General features: G+C 36.9%; 1 protein-coding gene across 2 annotated transcripts in view; it reads left to right on the top strand.

The window, feature by feature from the left end:
• The window catches only part of ABCG1 (ATP binding cassette subfamily G member 1), a 106,219-nt gene that overhangs the window by 61,790 nt on the left and 19,837 nt on the right, over positions 1-24,592 (top strand). For both annotated transcript variants that reach the window (XR_003567454.1, XM_027843587.1), the window contains exons 6-13: positions 1,114-1,259; positions 2,794-2,917; positions 3,494-3,608; positions 7,830-7,978; positions 8,169-8,270; positions 19,894-20,062; positions 22,885-22,985; positions 23,378-23,536. Coding sequence is in view for 1 of the 2 variants with exons in the window: in XM_027843587.1 (XP_027699388.1) it covers positions 1,114-1,259; positions 2,794-2,917; positions 3,494-3,608; positions 7,830-7,978; positions 8,169-8,270; positions 19,894-20,062; positions 22,885-22,985; positions 23,378-23,536 (1,065 nt within the window). In the remaining variant the exon portion in view is untranslated. The remainder of the gene's footprint in view (positions 1-1,113; positions 1,260-2,793; positions 2,918-3,493; positions 3,609-7,829; positions 7,979-8,168; positions 8,271-19,893; positions 20,063-22,884; positions 22,986-23,377; positions 23,537-24,592) is intronic.

Genomic DNA, 24,592 nt, shown 5'->3' with positions numbered 1-24,592 from the left:
TCAAATCCGACCTCAGACACATAATACTCACTATCTGTGTGACCTGATTGCTTTGCCAAAAAAAAAAAAAAAATGAGAATCTGGCTTGTTTGCATTTCTTTTCCTATTTTGTCCTATATTAGTGAGATATAGCTTAGAAATATTTTCTGCATTCCATTACTGAAACAACATTTTGTGTCAACTGTTAACAATTAAGAAACCCAAAATAGTAGTATTCTTTCTTGTGAGTTCTTTCTTTTTGATTAACCCCATCTCCTAATTAAAATAAAGTAATTGAACTCTGATGGTAATACCTGCAATGCTTAACTGGCAAGAGCCTACATTAATAGGGGCAATGACAAACTATTATACACTCTTGTGCCTTGTTAAGATTTCCTATTGCAACTTAACCTAGATGTGATCCTGTTGCAGATGAAAATGAGAGGCGACAGGTCTTTTGGTAAATTCCATTTCAATTCAGTTCAGCTAGTATGTATTACTGTATGCCAAGAACACAGCTAAGTGTTGGCAACACGACAGTTCTGTTATTAAGGAGCTTACATCCTGTTGGAGGGAAACAATTTATTTGTCTATAGGTATATACAAAGTAATTTCCAGGGGAAGGACACAGTTCTAATATGAAGGACGGTTTTTTAACAACAGAACAGGGGGCCCAGAGATGACAGCAGGAAGGTAGGATGGGCATCTTAGGTTTATGGTGCTGAAATGTATGCTTATTAAGGAAGCAGGCAGTGGTGTTTTTAAACAGAATTGGCTCATGTTTTATTTTTGTCAATGAATAAGAGTAGTTCTTTGCATGAGTGATCAAATTATAGGCATTGATCTGAATCAAGAAGGGTGTACAATTCACAAACGTTCATCAGAGTTGGTGTGAAGACTGTGCAGATTCTGCAGTTGTTTTTAGGAGCTTCACATACGTTACCTGTATTATAAGAGAATTACATAGACTAAAAGAAAGTTAACCTGAAGGTTTTGCAATATAGATGGCTATGTGGCCCTTGTGTATAAAATAACTTGGGGTAATTTAATCATGTTTCCCATGTTTTGACTAAAATAAATAGCATAGTTTGAACGTGGTAACTTAGCCCTCATGTTACTGAACTAATCTCCTAGGTGAAGGAGATCCTGACAGCTCTGGGTCTGTTGTCCTGTGCTAACATAAGAACAGGAAGTCTTTCTGGGGGCCAGAGAAAGCGTCTTGCCATTGCTTTGGAATTAGTGAACAATCCACCTGTCATGTTCTTTGATGAGCCTACCAGGTAAGTTAGAAACATCTGTTGTAACTGAGACACTGCTTTATGAAAGACAACAAAGATGCCTCTAAAGTTAAACAATTAACAGTTCATTTTGCTTTATTATATTAAGATGTTTATGAATTCATCCCTATTCAAAGCATTCTTTATATCTGTCTTTTCTAAATTGATTATAAGGGAAGGGAGAAGAAGAGAATAAGCATTTATATAGTGCCTACTATGTGCTAACTACTGTGCTAAGTGCTGCACAAATATCTTCTTTAATCCTCACAACAACCCTGTAAAGTGTAAACTGTTATTATCCCTATCTTACAATTCAGAAAACTGAGGCAGATGGAGATTAAATGACCTGGCCAGGCTCACACAGCTAGAAAGTGTCTGAAGCTGCATTTGAACTCAGATCTTCCTGACTCCAGGTCCAGTGCTCTATTCACTGTGCCAAACAATTTACAACTGTGAGGAGACTGGATAGAAGTCTACATAAATCCCAAGTGCAGTTGCCACAAGGATTTCTCCTTTGATGCTGCACTGTTTAATATGGTTATAATTGACTTGACTAAAAGCATCTTAACACATTTATAGGTGATATAAAGCTGGGAGGGAGAGCTAACATATTGAGTGATAAAATCTGAATCCAAGGCTAGAGCTCTGGGCTGAACATGATAGGAGAAATTAAATAGGATAAATGTCAAGTTTACATTTAGGTTCAAAAAATGAACCTTTCAAATACAACATGGAAGAAGCATAGTGGTCATCCAGGTCTTTTGTTTGAAGAAGCAAAGGAAACTAGTCAGATAGCTTTCTCAAAGGGTACAGTCTTGAAGGAGAGGAGAGGTATAGGATGATAGCTACTGAGAATGGTAGGATCAAGAGAGGGCTTTTCTTAAGGAGGGGAAGACCTGGGTGTGTTTGTAGGTATCAAGGAAGAAAATAATAGATAGTGAGAGATCAAAGATAAAGAGAATGGGGATGATAGGAGGATCAATGGAGAAGATGGGAGGGGCTGGGACCAAAGTTGAACTCAGAGAAGGAGGCACTTTGCTTTTTTTGTGTCATGAACCACTTTAGCAGTCTACTGAAGTCTGTAGCCCCTGCTCAGGATAATCTTTTTAAGTGTATAAAATTAAAATACATAGGATTGCAGAGTAAAACAATTACATTGAAATGTAGTTATCAAAAAATTTTTTTTAATCCATGGACCCCAAGTTAAGAACTCTTGATGTGAAAGGATAGGCCTTGGCAAGAAAAGGGCCACCTTTTCATTGGATACAGGACTGAAAGAGGAAATAGATGTCTAAATGATGTAAGGTGAGAAGAAGAGGAAATGAGAGAGCTCTCAGAGAATGGCCTCATATTTTTTAATGGAAGTATGAGGTGAAGTCCTCAGCAAAGAGGGTATGGGAAGGGACTAGGAGAGGTGAGAAAGGTTAGAAAGCCAAGAAAATGGAAGAATTCACCTCCCAACATCCAGCTCAGGCTTCTGCTTCTCTGACCACTGATAATTCATGGGTTTCTTGCCCTTTCTCTTCCTCTTTTTCAGTGGTTTGGACAGTGCCTCCTGTTTCCAAGTTGTCTCACTGATGAAAGCTTTGGCCCAGGGAGGCAGGTCCATCATCTGTACAATCCACCAACCCAGTGCTAAACTGTTTGAGCTATTTGATCAGGTATACTTCATTTGGAACTATCTATCTACCTATCTACCTATCTATCTGTCTTTCTTTCTATCTATCCATCTATCTATCTATTTATCTATCTATCTATCTATCTATCTTCCCTAAAGTTGCATTCATATTTAGTATCTTTTTCATTGAAATCAGATAGTGCTTCGTCGTTGTTTTTGTTCATAACTATAGTTTTAATTTTATTCATCTCTATCACCTTTTTATTTTAAGACAAAATAGCTTAACAAATATTTGTTTAATTGAGTTAAATCAAATTGAAATGCAAAATCATAGCAAAATCTTATGGGGTGAAAGTTTCATATTGCTACTTCCAAAAAATATATACAAAACTATATTAAAGTGATCAAAAACTACTTTATCTCCTCAGTCTTCTGACTTGAGGCATTTATCTCTTTAGGCCTTCACTGATACTTTTTATGGAAAACTCAAAGTCCATTTAAAGATAAGGAATTGTACAAAAAAAGACCTTTCAATCCCTCTTGTTACATAGAGAAAAGGAGCATCATACCACCTTGTCTTCTCTTTTCTCACATGCTCTTTCATTTTTTTTCCTCTCAGCTTTATGTCCTGAGTCAAGGACAATGTGTATACCGGGGGAGAGTTTCAAATCTAGTACCTTACTTGAGAGATTTAGGTCTAAACTGTCCAACTTACCACAACCCAGCAGATTTTGGTAAGTATGAAAATTAATCCTCTCTTTTGTTCATTTTTTACTCTTTACTAGTGAGAAGGAATAGAACAAGAGTAGCTTCTACTTTTTCAGTTTTTGGTACTTTTACCTGAAGCCCCTGCATCTGGAAGAAATAATTTTTTTATCCTTGAAGTTTTGCTCTCCCTAGCTACATAAACTCTTTTAATGGAGTAGAAGGGATGGGACCAATAAGCTTGGAACTATGGTGCATGTGGAAGAAGTGAAGAGCTCCCTCTTTCTAGCTTAATGACCTTTTCTGTTTCATAAGACCCTAGGGACTATTGCTTCCAAAGATCTGATGCCTGAGTGTCCCCTTTCACTCAACAGGCCAAAGCTCAATGAATGAAAAGAGGTTCCCTCTCTTTCCTCTACAAAATGAGAAGTTAGATAAATTATACTTTAAGCCCCTTATTGATCTAACAAGACAATTTGAGGGTTGTTGTTTTGTTTTGTTTTGTTTTTTTCAGGGAAGGAGCAATGTCTTTAATCCCTCAAAGCATCTGTTTGCTAAAAGGCTGTCACTCTATTCTTAACTCTGAATATTCAGGGTTTTTTTTTTAATACCAAGTGAAGGAACAACTGGCATTAGTACATAGTTATCAAAAATAATTAGTTTACATCCCTATTAAAGTGTTCTCTCAACAAGCCCCGGGTCTTCGGTGGTCAATTCAGGCATCTGTTTGTGAGGTGGCTAGATGCTTTTCTGAGTTCACTTCCTCTTACTACAAAGATAGTTGTTGGTGGTTACTAGAAAGGTAAGTTATCTTGGTAACCATACTAAGCTAGAAAGAGATTACCCACTTTGGGTCCTTTACTATAGACTCTGTTCATCACAAAAAGACTAATGCAGCTCTGTGCCTAATGTTGCTAAATGTAGATAGCAGAAAGAAAATAATTTTCCAAGTGAGTTTACACAATAAAAGATTCACATAAAGAAGAACCTGAAACTGGGAAGAGTCAAGGAATGGTAGATGAGGTAGAAAAGAAAATGCCAAAGAGAGATTGAGGGGATCAAATAAAACAAATAAAAAAAAAAAACTAGAAGACATAATTGCAAATGGTTACAATAGCCAAAACTAATTAAGTAAAGAAAAAATATGGAACAAATGCATTGTTGTTCAGTTGTTTCAATTGTGTCTGACTCTTTGTGATGCCATTTTTTCACTTTATTAATCTTTTATTTTTCCCCAATTACACATAAAAACAATCTTTAACATTAAAAAAATTTTTCAGTTCCAAATTGTCTCTTATCCTCCCTCACCTCCTCCCTCATTGAGAAGGCAAGCAACTTGATATAGGTTATACATGTGCAGTCATGCAAAATATATTTCCATGTTAGTTATGTTGTGATCATTGTATTGCTGAGAATAGCTAAGTCATTCACAGTTGATGATCATACAATATTGCTATTACTATGTACAATGTACTGGTTTTACTCATTCTACTTTATATTAATTCATGTAAGTCTTTCCAGGTTTTACTGCAGCATCCTGCTCATCATTTCTTATGGTACATAGTATTCCATCACAAATATGTATCATAACTTGTTCAGCCATTCCCCAATTGAAGAGTAAGCCATCAATTTCAATTCTTTGTCATCAGAAAAATAAAGCTGCTACAAATATTCTTGTTCATATAGGTTCTTTTCCTTTTTTGTTTTTTATCTCTTTGAGTTACAGACCTCGTAGTATTATTTCTGGATCAAAGGATATGCAAGTTTATAGCCCTTTGGGCATAGTTCCAAATTGCTCTCCAGAATGGTTGGATCACTTCATAACTCTGCCAACAGTGCATTAGTGTCTCAATTTTGCCACATTCCAATATTGTTGTGACTATGTACATTGTTCTCTTAGTTCTTCTCACTTCACTTTGCATCAGTTCACATCAGTCTTTCCAGGTTTTTCTGAAAGCATCGTGATCATCATTTCTTATAACAAGATAGTATCCCATCACAATGATAAACCACCATTTGTTTAGCAATTCCTCAATTGATGGGCATGCCCTCAATTTCCAATTCTTTGCCACCACAAAAAGAGCTGCTATAAATATTTTTGTACATGTGGGTTCTTTTCCCATTTTTATGATCTCTTTGGAATACAGAACTAGAAGTGCTATTGCTGGGTCAAAGAGTATGCACATTTTTATAGTCCTTTGGGCATAGCTCCAAATTGTTCTCCAGAATGGTTGGATCAGTTCACAATTCCATCAACAATGCATTAATGTCCCAGTTTTCCCACATTTCCTCCAACATTTGTCATTTTACTTTTCTGTCATGTTATCCAATATGACAGGTGTGAAGTAGTACCTAAGAGTTATTTTAATTTGCATTTCTCTGATCAATAGTGATTTAGAGCATTTTTTCACATGACTATAGTTAGCTTTGATTTCTTCATCTGAAAACTACCTGTTCCTGTCCTTTGTCCATTTATCAATTGGGGAGTGACTTGCATTCTTATAAATTTGACTCAGTTCTCTATATATTTGAGAAATTAGGCCTTTTTCAGAGAATCTTGCTGTAATTCCCCTCTGGCCCAGTTTTATGCTTTAATTCTAATCCTGGTTGCATTGGTTTTGTTTGTGCAAGCCCTGTTTAATTTAATATAATCAAAATTATCCATTTTACCTTTCCTAATGCTTTCTATCTTTTATTTGGTCATAAATTCTTGTATTATCCTATTTGGGGTTTTCCTGGCATATAATGGAGTGTTTTGCCATTTCCTTCTCCAGCTCATTTTATAGGTGTGGACTCTGAGGCAAACTGGATCAAGTGACATGCCCAGGGTCACATAGCTAATATGTGTCTGAGATCAGATTGGAACTCTGGTCTTCCTGACTCCAGACCTAGAACTCCAGATGCATACTGCCACCTAGCGGCCTCAGTTATTTATAGCAGCTCTTAAACTCAGGGAGTACCCACTAATTGTAGAATGGTTAAACAAGTTTGTTTATAAATATTGTTTATAAATGCTATGAAATAAAATTATAGTATAAGAAATGATGAAAAGCATGGTTCCTGAGAAATCTAAAAAGACTTGTATGAACTGATGCAGAATGAGATTAAATAGAACCAGATGATTTATAATATGAAAACAATATGACAAACAACTTTGAAAAATTTAGAAACTCTGATCAGAGTAATGGCTACAGTTCTGGAGGACTCATGACTTTTGAAAGATGCTACCCACCTGTTTATAGAGGTGATGGACTCAGTGTGAAGACTAAGACTTTTTTTGAGGCGGGGGAACATGTCCAATGCAAGAATTTGTTTTACTTGAGTATTCATGTTTATAACAGAAATTTTGTGTTTCTCTTTCTCTGTGGAGGTGGGGGTCAGGTGGGAGGGAGAGAAAACAGATTTTTGTTAATTTAAAAAAAATTATTAAAAATTTTTGTCTGTATTTAATTACCTGAAGTTTAGTTACAAAGAGATGTATGTATGCATATGTAAAAAAAATATTCTGAGATGAAGAACTAGCAGTGGTATTACTGGGTCAAAGGGTATAAATACATGTATACATGTGCACCTATATGTATTTACCCTATGTATAAATTGCCTGAAGATAAATAACACATTATGTAATGGAAATGGTAACTATTTGCAGTATGATTCATATAGATGAAACCTTCAAGGGTATATACCCCCAAATATTTATTATGCTGGAATAAGTTGGAATATATGCTTCTTTGGTTGCAAGTTTTGTTTTCAACTTTTTGATCTAAAATGGATATTGATTGGTGAATAAACTCTGCTAGTTTTTTCTTTGGTTGATGCCATTTTTGTGCAATAGAGTTTGAAAAGAAAGCTATGCTTTCTCTTGAAAGAAATGAGTTACTTGGAAAGGGATAAGCCACACCTCCCCCCACCCCCGAAAGGGAGTGATCCCCCAGAAAAGCTCTAACCACAAGAAAGGAGAAGGTCAAGAATTGTCTAGGTGTGTTTAAATAGGTCCTCTGGTTCAGGGGATATTGACCACTCTTCTTGCCTACCTTCCGAGTACCTCCTGATACTTGTAAATGATTTTGATACTTTAATATAATATGGAGTTTATATAATTGTTTTAAAACATATATGATTTTTCTTCCTTCCTCTACAATAGCAATCTCATTATTTGTAGTAGTGAAATGTCCTTCATATAATTAGCACATCTATGAATATTCCTTGGCATCCTGTGACTGACTTTCATTTCTAAATATTTCATCTAGTAATGGAGGTTGCATCTGGTGAATACGGTGATCAAAATAGTCGCCTGGTGAGAGCTGTGCGGGAGGGCATGTGTGACACAGAATTCAAGAGAGAATTTGGGGGTGATGCTGACTTGAACCCTTTCCTTTGGCACCGGCCCTCTGAAGAGGTAAAGCAGGCAAAATGATTAAAGGGGTTGCAATCAGTAATGTCAACTTTTAAAAGCGGGAGCAAGAGGAAAACCACATGCTGCATTGTGTGCTCTGTTGCACATGGCTGTGTTTTGTAGCCAAAAACAAACAACAAACCAAAACTTCATTTTAGAGACTGACTTTCTGTATTCTCTTCTATTTCTTTAGAACTCCATTTCTTCTGAAGGTTGTCACAGCTTCTCAGCTAGCTGCCTCACTCAATTTTGTATCCTCTTCAAAAGAACATTTCTCAGCATCATGAGGGATTCGGTAAGGCTACTTTATGTTGCTCTTATACAAAAGAATTTTATTTGGACCCTTTTTATAATGTCTTCCAGAATCTTCCTAAACTTTGAATAGGCATACTAGTAGTTATTGTGTGTTAGTCATATCCAACTCTCTGTGACCCCATTTTGAAGTTTTCTTGGCAAAGATCCTGGAGTGGTTTGTCATTTCCTTCTTCTGTTCACTTTACAGATGAGGAAACTGAGGCAAAGTGGGTTAAGTGACTTGACCAGGGTCACATATCTAATAGGTGTCTGAGATCAGATATGAACTCATGAAGATGAGTCTTCCTGATTCCAAGCCCAGTGCTCTATCCACTGTGCCACTAGCTGCCCTATACTGGTACTATGGTTGGTAGTAATTATGTTCTTAAACTAGGGCAGCTGGGAGCTTCAAAAGGCTCAAGAAGACTGATTCCTGAGCTCATTAGCTATGGTTCATTAGGATATTTTCCTGCCTTCCCTCCCTCTGCTCCACTTAGACAAATCCCTTCCATCCTGGGAAGTAGCAGGACTTCTAGAGGCAGAGACAGGAGGAAAGCATTTTCCAGGCAAGTCAAACCACCACTACCACTTATCTTGACCACTATCTCACTTCAGGCACTGAAGGAGATAGCCCATGAACCCTGGGCCCAAGAGCCTTATGAATAGCAGTTGCCCCACAAAGCGTCAAACCTGCTTCCATTCCCTAAGCCATTAATGAGAGGTGAAATCAATGTGGAGAGGAGATCCACCTTCCCTGTCATCACCAGCAAGAACTGCTCATTAAAAACCACCAAAAGTCAAATGGGCAAAGAAGCTGTGAGAGTGGCATCAACACCAGACCACTAGTCTTGCTTCCAGTTCAGCTTTTATAACCATCATCTAGGCAGACAACTCCTGTGAAGGGGTCAGCTATGATGTCCTATAAATCTTCCATAGGGAGGCAGTACATGGACTGTTTTTCTGTTATCCTCCACTCCTATATGACAGACTGCCTTCTTTTCCAGTTACAACTATTTTGGATGATTTTTCAATTCAATTTTTTTACACATCATCTTTGGTAATATGCTACAACCTATTTGCACCTAATATACATATCCAATTCCCCTTTTGGTGACCCACAAATCTGATTCTTCAAAGATTGTACTGTTCTATAAGTTTGAAGCTATATAGATCAATGCAAATATGTTAATATTAAAAGGATAGGTTTTTCTTTCAGGGAGAAAATTGAGGTAATTGAATATGGTACATTGAGAGCACTGTACAATTTACCAAATTCAATAATGATTATGATAATAATTACATTTAATGAACCCAGACTTCTTGATCAAAGAAGATCATGCAAGAAAACAGTAAAAACTGCTACAAATCACTGTAGGTTGCAAACATTTGACACCTACTGATTACTTAGCATAAAGCAATTTGGAGGATAAAGTTATTACTCAGAAGCTCATTGACTTTCATAAACTAATAGGTAACAAATCCCCATGTGACAAATAGAGACTTTCAAATATGCTTGCAAATTCAACAAATAAAATATAAAGAACTGTAACATTATCACAGACAAAACTATTGGTCATAATCACCAAACAACATTGATCCATAAAAATTTAATAGGAATATTTTGAAAGATTTCACCATATCAAATACTCATTCACTAAGTTATATGGAATAAAAAAAGTTTTTTTTTAAATATAAAGCATTAGTGGAACAAATAAAAACTGTGTGGGGGAACTGGTTGAAGAACATATCATTCCCATCATCCTGGATGCATCTTATCCCCAAAGGTAGTTTCAGTGAGCCTACAGAAGATGTTCTTATATCGCAACATTTTTATTCAATTACAAAAAGCAGTTATTTTATTTTAAGCAGAAAAGAATAATAATAGGATTGAGACATATTCTGGTTTCTGTTTCTGTTATTTATGTTTCCATCTGAATTCCATCAAAAAAAAGATGACAATGAAATGATAATAATAATAATAATGACCATTTCAAAGGTCAATCTGTTATCTAAATAATAAGGGGTCAGTAGCAGGATAATGTACACCAAGGATTTTGTGTGCCCTGATACCACTTCAGTAACTGTGAAAGTCTGAACTCTGAAACACTGTCCAGTTCTGGCAATACCACTGATTAGGATTCACTCCAGCCAATGGGATGAAACTACTCTTATGAATCTAGGATATATATATACAGGGGTAGCATGGGATTGTAGACTGAACCTACTCAAAATGGTCATGATGATCAGTTTAATTTGGAGAACAAGTAGAGTGAGTGTCCTTCTTTCTTGTTTTGACACCCCAAGAATGCAAGATGTATTGGAGCAAATCAATGATATCAATCCCCACCATTAATGTGGATAAATCACAAGTTTGAATGTAACTGTTTTCTGAGGCTATCCATTTTAATGTTGTTGTTATTGAGACAAAGACCTTGAGCAAATACCATCTCAGAGTTTACTAATTTGGATCATGTGCATGGAAATTGAATTTCTGGGACTGTGTTTTTGGAGGCATCTAAGAAAGAGAAAATTGAAGTCAGAAGCAATAAACTTTTTGGTTCTTTATATGTGAGAAAGCCCAGTCAGTGGTGAGTGGGCAGTCCCTCCTTAGGTGCCAGATAACCTATCCCTTATTCCATCCCTTGACAAGCTCAAGTTCCAGACAGTGAGCTAAGAAGAGACATGTCAGGTGTTCATGGTGAGGATGCAGAACAATTGGAACAACTTGATATTCTCTCTCACTTGCATGTTAAATAACTTAAAGATAGTATCTCCATTAAGCTAGTAGACAATCTCTTCTCCTTTTGGCAAAGGGCTAAACCCATGAGAAGTCTTTCTAGCTTGGTAGTTGGTAACACGATCAATCAGTCAATCAATAAACGTTTATTGTCTACTATATACCAGATGTTGTGCTAAGTGCTTGGGGATACCAAAAAAGTCAAAAGACAATCCTTGCCTTCAAGGAATTTACAGTGTAATGGGAGAGAAAACATACAAACAAATATATGCATAAAGCAAGTCATATACTGGATAAATAGGAAATGATTAACAGAGAGAAGGCACTAGCATTAAGAGATGTTAGGAAAGGCTTCCATAAAACATGGGATTTTAGTGGGAATTTAAAGGAAACCAAGAAGTCAGCAAAGTGGAAAACACTCTAGGCATGGAATATAGCCAGAGAAAACACCAAGAGCCAAGAGATGGAGTGTCCTGTTTATAAAACAGCCAGTAGACTATGTCACTGGATTAGAGAGTATGTGGTAAAGTAAAAGGTAAGAAGAATGGAAAGATAGTAGGGGGCTAGGTTGTGAAGGGCTTTAAATGCCAAAGAGAGGATTTTGTATTTGGTCCTAGAGGCAATAGGGAGTCACTGGAGTTTATTGTGTATAGAGGGGTGACATGGTCAGACCTATGCTTTAGAAAAATCACTTTGGTGACTGAATGGAGGATGGATTATAGTGGGGATAGATTTGAGGCAGCAGACCCACCAGCAGGCTATTACAATAGTCTAGGCATGAAGTGATGAAGACCTGAACTAGAGTAGTGACAGTGCCAGAGGAAAGAAGGAGACTTATTAGAAAGATGTTACAAAGGTGAAATCAGCAAACTCTGGCAAAAGATTGAAAGTGTGGAATGAGAGAGACTGAGAAGTCAAGAATGACTCCTATGTTGTGAGCCTGAGGGACTGGGAGGATAGTGTTGCCCTCTATAGGGAAGGTAGAAGGTGGGGAAAAGATTTTAGGGGAAAAGACAATAAATTTAGTTTTGCACATAACTGAGTTTTAGATGTCTACTGGGAATCCAGTTTGAGGTATATGAAATCCTTTCAGTGATGTAAGATTAGAGGTCAACAGAGATGTTAGGGCAGGATAAGTAGATTTGAGAATCATCAGCATAGAGATGGTGATTAAATCCATGGGAGCTGATGAGATCATCAAAGTGAAGAAGGAAGAGAAAAGGGCCCAGGATAGAACCTTGAGGGCCATCTATGGTTAGAGGGTGTGATCTGGTTACAGCAAAGAAGAATGAAGAGTGGTCACAAAGGTAAGAGGAGAACCAGGAGAGGGTGGCATCCTGAAAACCTAAAGAAAACAGAGTATCAAGGATCAAAATTGTCAAAGGCTACAAAGAGGTCAAGGAGAATGAAGACTGAGAAAAGGCCATTGGATTTGGCAATTAAGAAAGCATTGGTAATTTGGAGAGAACAGTTTCAGTGGAATGATAAGCTCAAAAACTAGATTGTAAGAGGGTCATAAGGGATTAAGAAGACAGTGGGAGGAAAGTGGAGTCACCAGTTGTAGATGGATTTTTCAAGTTTAGCTACAAAGGACAGAAGATATATAGAGTGATAATGGGGATGGAAGTTTGAGGATGGGGGAGACATAAGCATGTTTGTGGGCAATAAGGAATGAGCCGGTAGACAGAGAAATTGAAAATAAATGAAAAAATGGGTATTTCAGAGGGGGAAATCTGTTCAAGGAGACAGGATGGAATGGGATCACTTGAAGAGGTTGAAATGTTAGCCCTGGTGAAGAATAAGACCACTTTATCATGTAAGACAGGGGTGAGAGTGGCAGAAGGCATCTCAGTGATAGGAGATGAACATAGCCACAATCTCCTTGCTAGCCAATGAAAAGTGCTACCATTTTATTCCTTTATATAAAAGAAAATTCAATAGCTGCTTAATCCTTATCTGTTGTGATTGATGCTGGCATGGAAGCTCTACCCATCTCTACTCTCTGTAAAGGGATAAGAGACACATCCCCACTTTGGTAGAGCAAGGGGAGAAAGTGCAGACATAGACGATGTTTGGAAGTTCTAAACATCATTCTAAGCATAAATCTTCAAAAACAGGAAAGCCTAGAAGACAAAGAATTATGTATTTTTATCCATATGATCCTAGACCTAGTAGAGATAAGTCCTTGAAGCCAAAGCAAATAAAAACTGAGACAAGGGGAATCTGTGCCACCCACAAACTAGAAGCTCTGGTATCACCAACCCAATTTCTGTTTGCCATCCCCCTTAACCAAAATACCTTTTATGAGGAAATTATCATACCTCCTAAATACCACAAATTGGGAACAATTTCTCCATTTATTCCTTACATGAGAGCCTCCCCCATTCAATGCTACCTTCATGAAATGGACTAGAAATATGAATTTTTAAATTATGTGCTAATACTATCCTGTGTTGAAATTGTATCTTGTTCTGATTCTCCCCTCTCCTTCCAGCTAGTGTAGTAAGTAATTTTATAAATAGCTAGCATAAGGTAATAATAATAGGAAGTAAGCTTGCAAAGGAGAACTAGAAGTCATTTACAGATTCTCATAAATTAACAGAGTATAACAGTTACTTGCAAATTGTCTCATAAATTAGAGAAACATTGGAGGCACTGGCAACTGCCTCATAAATTAACTAAGGCTATATCCTGAGACTATATGTCAAATTAGGGGAAGCTAGGCAGGCCTTCATGTAACAATGTCTTGGGCCTGCTAACTGTCCTTGGTCTTCAAGCTTCAGATAAGCTCCAGGCATGCACAATAAGAGCAGCAAAACACCCAGAAAAAATATTATGCTAATGAACTAACTCTAAGGTGCTGCTCATAACTTTGAGATGATGTACATATGTTAATGAACTCTGCCTAATGTGGCATGAATGAGAGTTAGTCTATCCTTCACCACCAAATCTCTCCAAAAATAGGACCCCAAATTCATGTCCCACTCAAGTGCTCCTCCACCTGCTATGGGTCCATGCTGCCCAAGTGCTCCCATTTCTGATCCACAGTTATGTAGACTACCTCCACCTTCCTATCCCCTGTCCCCACACCTTATATCTTTGTACTCCCTGGTCATTTACCTGTATACTCTGTGCCATATACTTTTAGTAGAGTGGCACCCAGAAGCAGAGAGTACAGCAGAGTGGCTCCCATCAGTAGTGATAGCCCATCAGCAAAAAAAAGGACTCTACACACTGCAGATCATTGCTTACTGTAAGCTAGATGTAATTAACCGTTTCAAAATGCTGCCAATATAATACTCAGCGGTCATTGTACATCTCCTATCCAGGAAGAGTTTAGAGAACTAAGGGGTAGCATTGCTGAGACGTTGCTAGCTTTTTAGCAGTAAGGTGTGTGTGGTGGAAGCCTAAGATTTTTAAATTTTTGTTCTTTCATATCATTTCTTTAGGGGACAGTTACATTTTTAACTTTTTAAAAAAAATATTTCCTGTTTTAGTTTTTCTCTTCCTTCTTTAGTGCTGCCTATATCAATCATCTTGAATATCGGAGACCAGGGTCAGCCAGTAAGAGCCCTAAAGTCAATTATAACTAGTGGAAGATCCTTTAAAATGGCAGTGTCAAACTCAAATTAAAATAGGGGCCACTAAACCATATGTAAGGATCTCTGTTGGTCATGTATTAATTTAGAAAACCACATGTTAATGTTATCCTTGTTTTATTGTATTTTTATTCATTCTGTTAAATATTCCCCATTTCAATTTTAATGTAGTTCAGGCCATATTCTTGGAAGTGTTGCAGGACATATGACATGGGCCATGTATTTGACAACTCTCATCTAGAATGGTCAGTCAGCAAAAATTTGTTGTGTTTACTATGTTATAGGCACTGTGCTAAGAACTGAGAACACACAAGAGACAAAATGCAGTCCTACTCTCAAGGAGTTTACAATCTAATAGCAGCATTGCAAACCCAGTTGAAGTTGTATAACATAAATTTGCAGTGGACCCAGTCAAAATGGTTGCATGATTTTTCTCCACCTTCATTCAGCTGCACATGTGTTGGAGCAAAGGTGGTAAATATAACCCAAAGCTAAGACTTGTCAGCATGTAATTAATGAAGTGATTAGGGCTAGGAAATCAAGAGAAGAAGATAGTGTAGAGTTGAATTGATTCACTAAGGGATCAAGATGGGGAAAAGATGAGAGTGGCTAGTGTAGAGGAGATTGCCTAGCAGAGAATTGAAATTTAAAGGGGTGGAGCCAAGATGGCAGAGGGAAAGCACTGACTTGCTAGAGCTGTCCCCCAAACCCCTCCAAATACCTATAAAAAATGGCTCTAAACAAATTCTAAAGCAGCAGAACCCACAAAAAAACAGAGTGAAACAAATTTCCAGCCTAAGACAACCTGGATGGCTGATCAGAAAGGTATATCGTGCCGGGCTGGGAGAGGAGTGCAGTTTGGCATGGGTGTGCAGGCTGCAGCAACCTTGGAGCAGGCCTCAGAGGACTGAATCGCAGGGAGCTGGGGCGGTTTCCAGACTTCTCAACCCACAAATGCCAAAGACAACTTAGAAGGTCAGTGGGAAAAGTCTGTGACTGTGGTGAGAGAAGAAGCTAGGTCTCAGCCACCCTGAGGGCATCAGCTGCCTTCTGAGCTTCTGGCCCACAGACTGAGGGGGAATCGAGTGGCTGATCAGAAGGGAATTGCAAGGATCACTTTGCCAGGGCTGAGGCAGGAATCTCTTGCTTTGCCCATGCTTGGATCTGGGTCACAGTTCTGAGGGGGTCCTGGGGCAAGGGGGAATGCTGGCATGGTGGAGCTTGTCATGGCTGTGGAGAGGAAACACCTCGCCCCTTATTATAGCACCTTGGAAGAACTGACACTTTTCAGGTCCCTAGAAGTATCTCTGAAAACAGCTGTACAAACCCCCGAAGCTTGGGACAGTACATTGTCCACATTGGAAACAGACTCTTACCTTAACAAAGAGTTTAAAATAACTCAAGTAATTGGTTGGGATCATGAGCAAGCAGCACAAAAAGAGTCAGACTATATTATCTTACTTTGGTGACAAAGAAGATCAAAACATACAACCAGAAGAAGAAAACAAAGTCAAAGCTCCTACATCCAAAACTTCCAAGAAAAATATGAATCAGTCCCAGGCCTTGGAAGAGCTCAAAAGGGATTTTGAGAAGCAAGTAAGAGAAGTAGAGGAAAAACTGGGAAGAGAAATGAGAAGGATGCAAGAAAATCATGAAAAGCAAGTCAACAGCTTGCTAAAGGAGACTCAAAAAAATACTGAAGAAAATAACACCTTAAAAAATAGCCTAACCCGAATGACAAAAGAGGTCCAAAAAGCCAATGAAGAGAAGAATGCCCTAAAGAGCAAAATTGGACAAATGGAAAAGGAAGTCCAAAAGATTACTGAAGAAAATACTTCCTTAAAAATTAGAATAGAGCAATTGGAAGCTAGTGACTTTATGAGAAATCAAGACCCAGTAAAACAAATCCAAAAGAATGAAAAATTAGAGAACAATGTGAAATATCTCGTTGGAAAAACAACTGACCTGGAAAATAGATCCAGGAGAGAGAATTTAAAAATTATTGGACTGTCTGAAAGCCATGATCAAAAAAAGAGCCTAGACATCATCTTTCAAGAAATGATCAAGGAAAACTGCCCTGATACTTTAGAATCAGAGGGAAAAATAGAAATTGAAAGAATCCATCAATCTCCTCCTGAAAGAGATCCCCAAAGGAAAACTCCTAGGAATATTGTAGCCAAATTCCAGAGTTCTCAGGTCAAGGAGAAAATATTACAAGGAGCCAGAAAGAAACAATTCAAGTACTGTGGAGACACAATCAGGATAACACAAGATTTAGCAGCTTCTACATTAAGGGACTGCGGGGCATGGAATATAATATTCCAGAGGGCAAAGAAGATAGGATTACAACCAAGAATCATCTACCCAGCAAAACTGAGTATAATCCTGCCAGGGAAAAAATGGTCATTCAATGAAATAGAGGACTTTCAAGCATTCTTGATGAAAAGACCAGAGCTGAATAGAAAATTTGACTTTCCAATACAAGGCTCAAGTGGAACATGAAGAGGTAAACAGGAAAAAGAAATCATAAGAGACTTATTAAGGTTGAACTGTTTACATTCCTGCATGGAAAGATGATATTTGTAACTCATGAGACCTTTGTCAGTATTAGGGTAGTTGGAGGGAAAAAATTATATGTATATATATATAGATAGATGGATAAATAGATAGATAGACAGAGGGCACAGGGTGAGTTGAAGATGAAGGTTGTATACACACTTCATTAATTACATGCTGACAAGTCTTAGCTTTGGGTTACTCCTGCTATTTACCACCTTTGCTCCAACACATGTGCAGCTGAATGAAGGTGGAGAAAAATCATGCAACCATTTTGACTGGGTCCACTGCAAATTTATGTTATACAACTTCAACTGGGTCTGCAATGCTGCTATTAGATTGTAAGCTCCTTGAGAATAGGACTGTATTTTGTCTCTTGTGTGTTCTCAGTTCTTAGCACAGTGCCTATAACATAGTAAACACAACAAATTTTTGCTGACTGACCATTCTAGATGAGAGTTGTCAAATACATGGCCCATGTCATATGTCCTGCAACACTCCCAAGAATATGGCCTGAACTACATTAAAATTGAAATGGGGAATATTTAACAGAATGAATAAAAATACAATAAAACAAGGATAACATTAACATGTGGTTTTCTAAATCAATACATGACCAACAGAGATCCTTACATATGGTTTAGTGGCCCCTATTTTAATTTGAGTTTGACACTACCATTTTAAAGGATCTTCCACTAGTTATAATTGACTTTAGGGCTCTTACTGACTGACCCTGGTCTCCGATATTCAAGATGATTGATATAGGCAGCACTAAAGAAGGAAGAGAAAAACTAAAAACTCTGGAGAATAAAATTAAGGGGTGAGAGAGGATTATACTAGGAGAAGGAGAAAGGGAAAGATAGAATGGAGTAAATTATCTCACAAAAAAAAACAGAAGAGAAAAGGATCTTACAGTGGAGGGCAAATGGGGGAAGGTGAGAGGGAATGAGTGAATCTTATTCTCACAGGATTTGACTTAAGGAGGGAATAACATACACATTCAATTGGTTATGGAAATCCATCTTACCCTACAGGAAAATAGGAGGGGAAGGGGACAAGAGAGTTGGGGGATGATGGAGAGGAGGGCAGATTGGGAAAGGGGGTAATTAGAAGCAAATACTTCTGAGGAGGGACAGGGTCAAAAGAAAGAATCGAATAAATGGGGGGGCAGGATGGGATTAATGGAAATAGAATTAGTTTTTTACCATATGTCTACTATGGAAGTGTTTTTCATAACTGCACATATATAGCCTATATTGAGTTGCTTGCCTTTTCAATGAGGGTGGGGAGAGAGGAAGGGAGAAATTTTGGAACCCAAAGATTTAAAAACACATGTTTAAAAAAAAATGTTTTCACATGCAACTGGGAAACAAGAAATACAGGAAATGGGGTACAGAAATCTATCCTGCCCTATAGGAAAATAGAAGGGGAAGAGGGGGAGAGGTAGCAGGGAAAGCAGACTAGGGGAAGGGGTATTCAGAATGCATGCCATCTTGGGGTGGAGGAGGGGCAAGATGGGGTGAAAATTTGGAGCTCAAAATCTTGTGGAAGTAAATGTTGAAAACTAAAAATAAAAAAAAGAATTAAAATCTAAGGGGAGGGGTGCCTTTGATGGCCTTTTAGACAATTAGGAAATGGTTGAACAAATTGTACATGAATGTCATGGGATATTATTGCATTGTAAGAAATTATGAAATAAATGATTTCAGAGAAAAAAAAGAAATTTAAAGTGACTGGATGTTGCAAGGTGGACAAAGAGTAGGATTAAGTAAGGGAAGGCAGAGGGAGAAGTAGAAAGTCAATACACTGTGGTCAAATAAGGAGATTTCAGAATGCTTGAACATGGTGGGGGTGTTACATTTTTGGGTAATGGCAAGATCAAGAGTATGACCATCTTTGTGTGTGGCTGAGGTGAGGTGGAGGAGGTCATGAGAAGTGAGTAGTTTGAAGAAATGAGAGGTTAGGTTAGGATGTTTGAGATAAGTAATATGTAAATTGAAGTCTTCTAATATAAAGGCAGAAGATCTTAAGGAGCTTCACCAAGGGGAGGAGTGCTGGAGGAGCAATATTATAACCTCTGCCCTCATGCAAGTTAGAATGGTTTTTCCTTAAAAGGTATTAAGAGCTGGTTGGCTCAGGGACTGAAGGCTCAGCCTGTTGACATCGCTTTCTGGGTCTACAGCAAATTTATGTTACACAACTTTAACTGCACCCACAATGCTGCTATTAGATTGTAAGTGCTTTGAGGATAGGACTGTATTTTGCCTCTTTGTATTCCTAGTTCTTAGCACAGTGCCTGTATAAAGCTGTCACAAGAAGCTGCAGACATTGTCATGCTTAGTGGCTGACAACGAACAACTCAGTTAAGATACCTTTGCTCAGGTGAATCAACTTGAAGTTGCATTCCCTTGTTATTGCTTGCTATATGACTAAGCAACTAAGTTAATCTTTAGTTAACTGTTGAATGACATACGTGCATCATTTTGTTCCAGTATGGAACTTAAAGTACCAGAATGCTGGCCTGAGTCAGGTCCAACCCAGAACAGATGATATCAGAGAGGAAATGGTACCTAAGCTGAATGTTGAAAGCAAATATCAATAATAATCAGGGAGTAGAATATGTTATATGGTACAGTGAATTATTGATACATTTTCATTGTTATCTATTTTTATTGTACAATTAATTTAATACAAAATTTAAAATAACATGACTAATTTGTGTTTTCCCTCAGGTATTGACACATTTAAGGATCACATCACACATTGGGATTGGACTTCTCATAGGCTTGCTATATTTAGGAATTGGGAATGAGGCCAAGAAAGTCTTGAGCAACTCTGGTTTCCTCTTCTTTTCCATGTTGTTCCTCATGTTTGCTGCACTAATGCCTACTGTCCTCACATGTGAGTAACAATGACAGAAACATCTTTATTTTATATGAGATATGAAGGAAGCAAAATGCCTGTTGTGAAAATGTGTCATCTGTATACATTTTCATTAAATTCAGGAGTTGTTATTGGAAAATTGTTTGAATATAAATATGCTCTTGGAAAGAATACTTTTCATAAATTGAAGGATTTGAATTTTATAAAAAGGCAGTGCAATGCTTAATTTATTTTTATTAATTTATTTTGATTTATCAACAGTCATTTTCATGAACTTTTGAGTTTTAAATTTTTCTCCCCCTCCCTCCCCAAGATGGCATGTAATCTGATATAGGCGATACATATACATTCCCATTAAACATATTTTCACATGAGTCATGTTGTAAGGAAGAATTAAAACCAACAGAAGGAACCACAAGAAAGAGGAAATAAAACAAAACAGAAGAAAAAAACGGCAAATAGTATGTTTCCATCTGCATTCAAACTCCATAGTTCTTTCTTTGGATGTGGATAGCATTTTCCATCATGAGACTTTTGGAGCTGTCTTAGATCCTTGCATACAATGCTTAATTGAACTAAAAGAAATGTATCCCTTATGGAATTTTGAGCAGAGATACTTCTCAAAATCCTTCAAATCATATGATGTTAAGCACAATGTTACGACCATCTATTTTAGACTCCAGTGAAACTTCTATGGATTAGTTCTTCGAGCTGATGGTACTTTTGATGGACTAATTTTACCCTAATCTGGTTGAAATGTCTGTTAGAATTAAATATCAGGAGAACACAATCATCTTGGAAAGTGGTACTTTTGTTTTTAAGTTTGGGAAAGCAGTCAACATTATATAATTGATTCTGTTCTCTTTCCAGATCCTTAGGTGGAGGGAGGAGAGAAGGAAAAGTTCAGCTAATTTTGAAAGAATTCAAGCACGAGGAAACAAAACTTTTAAAATTACAATCCAAAATGACTCAGCATTAGTATATGACTGTCATTGTCATCTAACTTACTACAATTATCCCTTCCACAACGTGCAGGTTAGAGGTGTGGGCCCCCCACAATCTGGAAAACATACATAAATTTTTTCAGCCCTCCCTTTGAACCAAAGAAAAAGTCTGAATTTTTTCTTTTTCTTTTGTGGGGTGTTTACAATGCCTTATTGTAAAATTTGGGTTAAGTATTTGGTCATAGTATCATCTGTGTCATCTGTTGGCCTTCATATGTCATCTGCGGTTTCCACAAAACTCCCCCAAAATTCCCATTTAATTTCCTATGATAACCCACGACATATCAAAGCCGTGATGGGGAATGTTGCAATGTGGAAGGGATAAATGCATTTAGGTAATCATGAACTATTTTAGCAATTTGACTTGAACATAAAAGGTAACGTCCTAAAGATAACGGAATTAGCTTGGGATTATTAGCAATTATAGCTTGGGAGAGAATTCATGACCAAATGGGAAATAGAGGAGATCACAAAAGATAGAAGAGATCATTTTTGTTATGTGCAGTTGAAAAGCTTTTGTACTAACAAAATCAAAGTTAGGTTAAGAAAAGAACCTGCTGGTGGGGAAATATATTTGCATCAAATATCTCTGATAAGGGTTTTATATCCAACTTATAAATATATAGAATTAACACAAATATAGAAGACCAAAAATGATTCCTTTCTGGATTAGTGGTAACAGGATATAAAAAAAAATTCTCAAGAAAAGAACTGAAAACTATTAATAGCCATATTAAAGACTACCAAATCACTAATAATAAAAAGAAATGCACATCAAAGCACCTGTGAGGTTTTACCTCCCATGTAACAAATTGGCAAAGATGACAAAAAGTGGAAACAGCTAATATCGAGAGGTTGTGGTACAATTGATCCATTAACACACCATTGGTGGAATTATGAATTTACTCAAACATTCTGGAACTCAATTTGAAATTCCGCTAAAAAAGTGATTAATATTTCCCTACACTTTTAATGTAAAGATACCATTCTCTGCATGTTGCCTAAGAAGATCAAATCCAGAAAGATAAATCCTATATATACAACACAAAACTATTCATAATAGCACTTTTTGTGCTAGTTATGAATTGGAAACAAAGTAGATGCCTATCAATTAGAGAATAGCTAAACAAGTTATAGTACATACTTGTGAGGAAATATTATTACTTCACCATAAGAAACAATGAATATAAAAAATTCAGAGAAGGATCATAAGATTGAAATGAAATTATGACAAGTGAAATTAATAGAAATAGGAAACTAATAAGTACAGTGTATATGGCAATGTTAACAGAAAATAAAATGACAGGACTGCAAAACTGAATGTTCTGTAATTATCATGACAAAGTATGGCCCCACAGATAAGTTTTAAAAATGTACCTCCCTCCTTTCACTGCAGAAATAGAATAAGGAATGTTGTATTATTGGATATGGCCATTATGTTGATTAGTTTTGATAAATTGCCTCTTTTTTTAAATTGTTATTAAAAAGGATGTCCCATAAGATTGGGACAGAGAAAGGGTATGCATTTAGAAATCAATGTGAGATTAAAAACATTTTAAAGATATCAATAAAAATAAGATATTTTGAAGAGGAAAACAATTTATTGGTAATCTTTTTCAAACTAGGGCTACATTTTTGATGTGAATTTTTTCTAAACCAGTTAAGCCCAACAAACTTAAGATACAAAATAGTCCATGTACTGTAACAGCTTTTTCTATATTAACATCGATAGACCATACTGAGTCATAGGAGAGAATGAGATCGTAAACGATAAGCCCGTCATATTTTACATGTCACATGGTATTCACTACTAATTTTTTTTCATATTCTCTACAGTTCCTCTTGAGATGGGAGTTTTTCTTAGAGAACATCTGAATTATTGGTACAGTCTAAAGGCCTATTATCTGGCCAAGACCATGGCTGATGTTCCCTTTCAGGTAAATTAATATTATAATATTATTTGAGAAGGAAAATGTTTTCTACAGAAAAAGGGTGGCAAACTGTTAAGTCTCATTAGATTGTGGTTTTCTAGAGAAAAAGACAGGATGAGAAAGAGTGTGCTTTCACATTGGAGTGTTGTTTCCTGTCTTAATTTCCTGTCTGAGCAGAAAGTGTGAGTTGTCTCCTAATTTCCAAGCAGCAAAAAAAAAAAATTATTTGATAGAATGTTACTGATCAACGAATTCTGCTAATTAGCATCATTGCCACAGAGCACAATATATAAGGGATAGAAGTGTAATGTTAAATCATGTTGCTTGGACTGTGTTTTTAATTACCTTATATGTCTAAAACTTCTCCATATGACTGATTAATGCCTTTTCTTTGTCAGATCATGTTTCCAGTAGCCTACTGCAGTATCGTATACTGGATGACTTCTCAGCCATCTGATGCTCTCAGATTTGTCCTATTTGCAGCCTTGGGGACAATGACATCACTGGTGGCTCAGTCTCTGGGACTCCTGATTGGTGCAGCCTCCACATCATTACAGGTATAAAGTTAAAAAAAAAAAAAAAACAACCCACCAATAACAACCCAAAACTATAGACTTTTATTTGATATTTTAACTAGGTGTTTGAGATAGCTATCATTACAACAGATTGTTAATCTTGTCTTTTTTTGAGTATTTAGTAATTTATTTTGATTTATCAACAATCACTTCTGTAAGCTTTTGAGTTTAAAATTTTTCTCTCCCTCCCTCTCCAAGATGGCATGCGATCTGATATAGGTTTTACATATACATTCCTATTAAACATATTTTCACATTAGTCATGTTGTAAGGAAGAATTAGAACCAATAGGAGGATCCAGAAGAAAGAGGAAACAAAACAGAAGTAAAAAATGGCCAATAGTATGCTTCGATCTGCGTTCAAACTCCATAGTTCTTTCTTTGGGTGTGGATAGCATTCTCCATCATGAGACTTTTGGAGATTTGACTTGTCTTTCTAAACCTCTAGTGAAATCCTAAGATTGAGCTCATGAAATCATTCTTAGGAGATATCCTCTGTTTATTATGAACTGAGACAGAATTTTAGGATGGGAAAGGTTTCCTTACTGCATCCAGAATGAGATTCATTGATACACTCTGGATTTATTTGTTCCTGTTTTGATATGGTGCCACAGACCAGAGAACCACTTCCTCACTCCCATTGCCACCCTGCCACACATGTACACATTAATTTTCTTCTACCAGGGAGAGTCCTAAGACTTGACTCAGTCTACCTTACTGGTTTCTGATTGCAACCAATATTTTCTCTTCTGGGTTTTCCTCACTCAATTTCCTGTGGAAAGACCTCGTTGGTTTTAATCACTCTATCAATAAATCAACAAGCGTTGATTAAATACCTATTCTGTGCTAGGCACTAGGTATTGGAGATACAAAAACAAAATAGGTTTCTGCCCTCAAGGAGTTTACATTTTATCAGAGGAGATAATGTGTACATATATATATATATGTATATATATATAGATATATATACATATATATACACACACACACATATAGATAGATAGATAGATAGATAGATAGATAGATAGATAGATAGATA

Source organism: Vombatus ursinus, unplaced genomic scaffold (genome assembly GCF_900497805.2).
Source record: "Vombatus ursinus unplaced genomic scaffold, bare-nosed wombat genome assembly UNPS02014924.1, whole genome shotgun sequence".
NCBI classification, from domain to species: domain Eukaryota; kingdom Metazoa; phylum Chordata; class Mammalia; order Diprotodontia; family Vombatidae; genus Vombatus; species Vombatus ursinus.
This window is presented reverse-complemented; position numbering and strand designations above follow the sequence as displayed.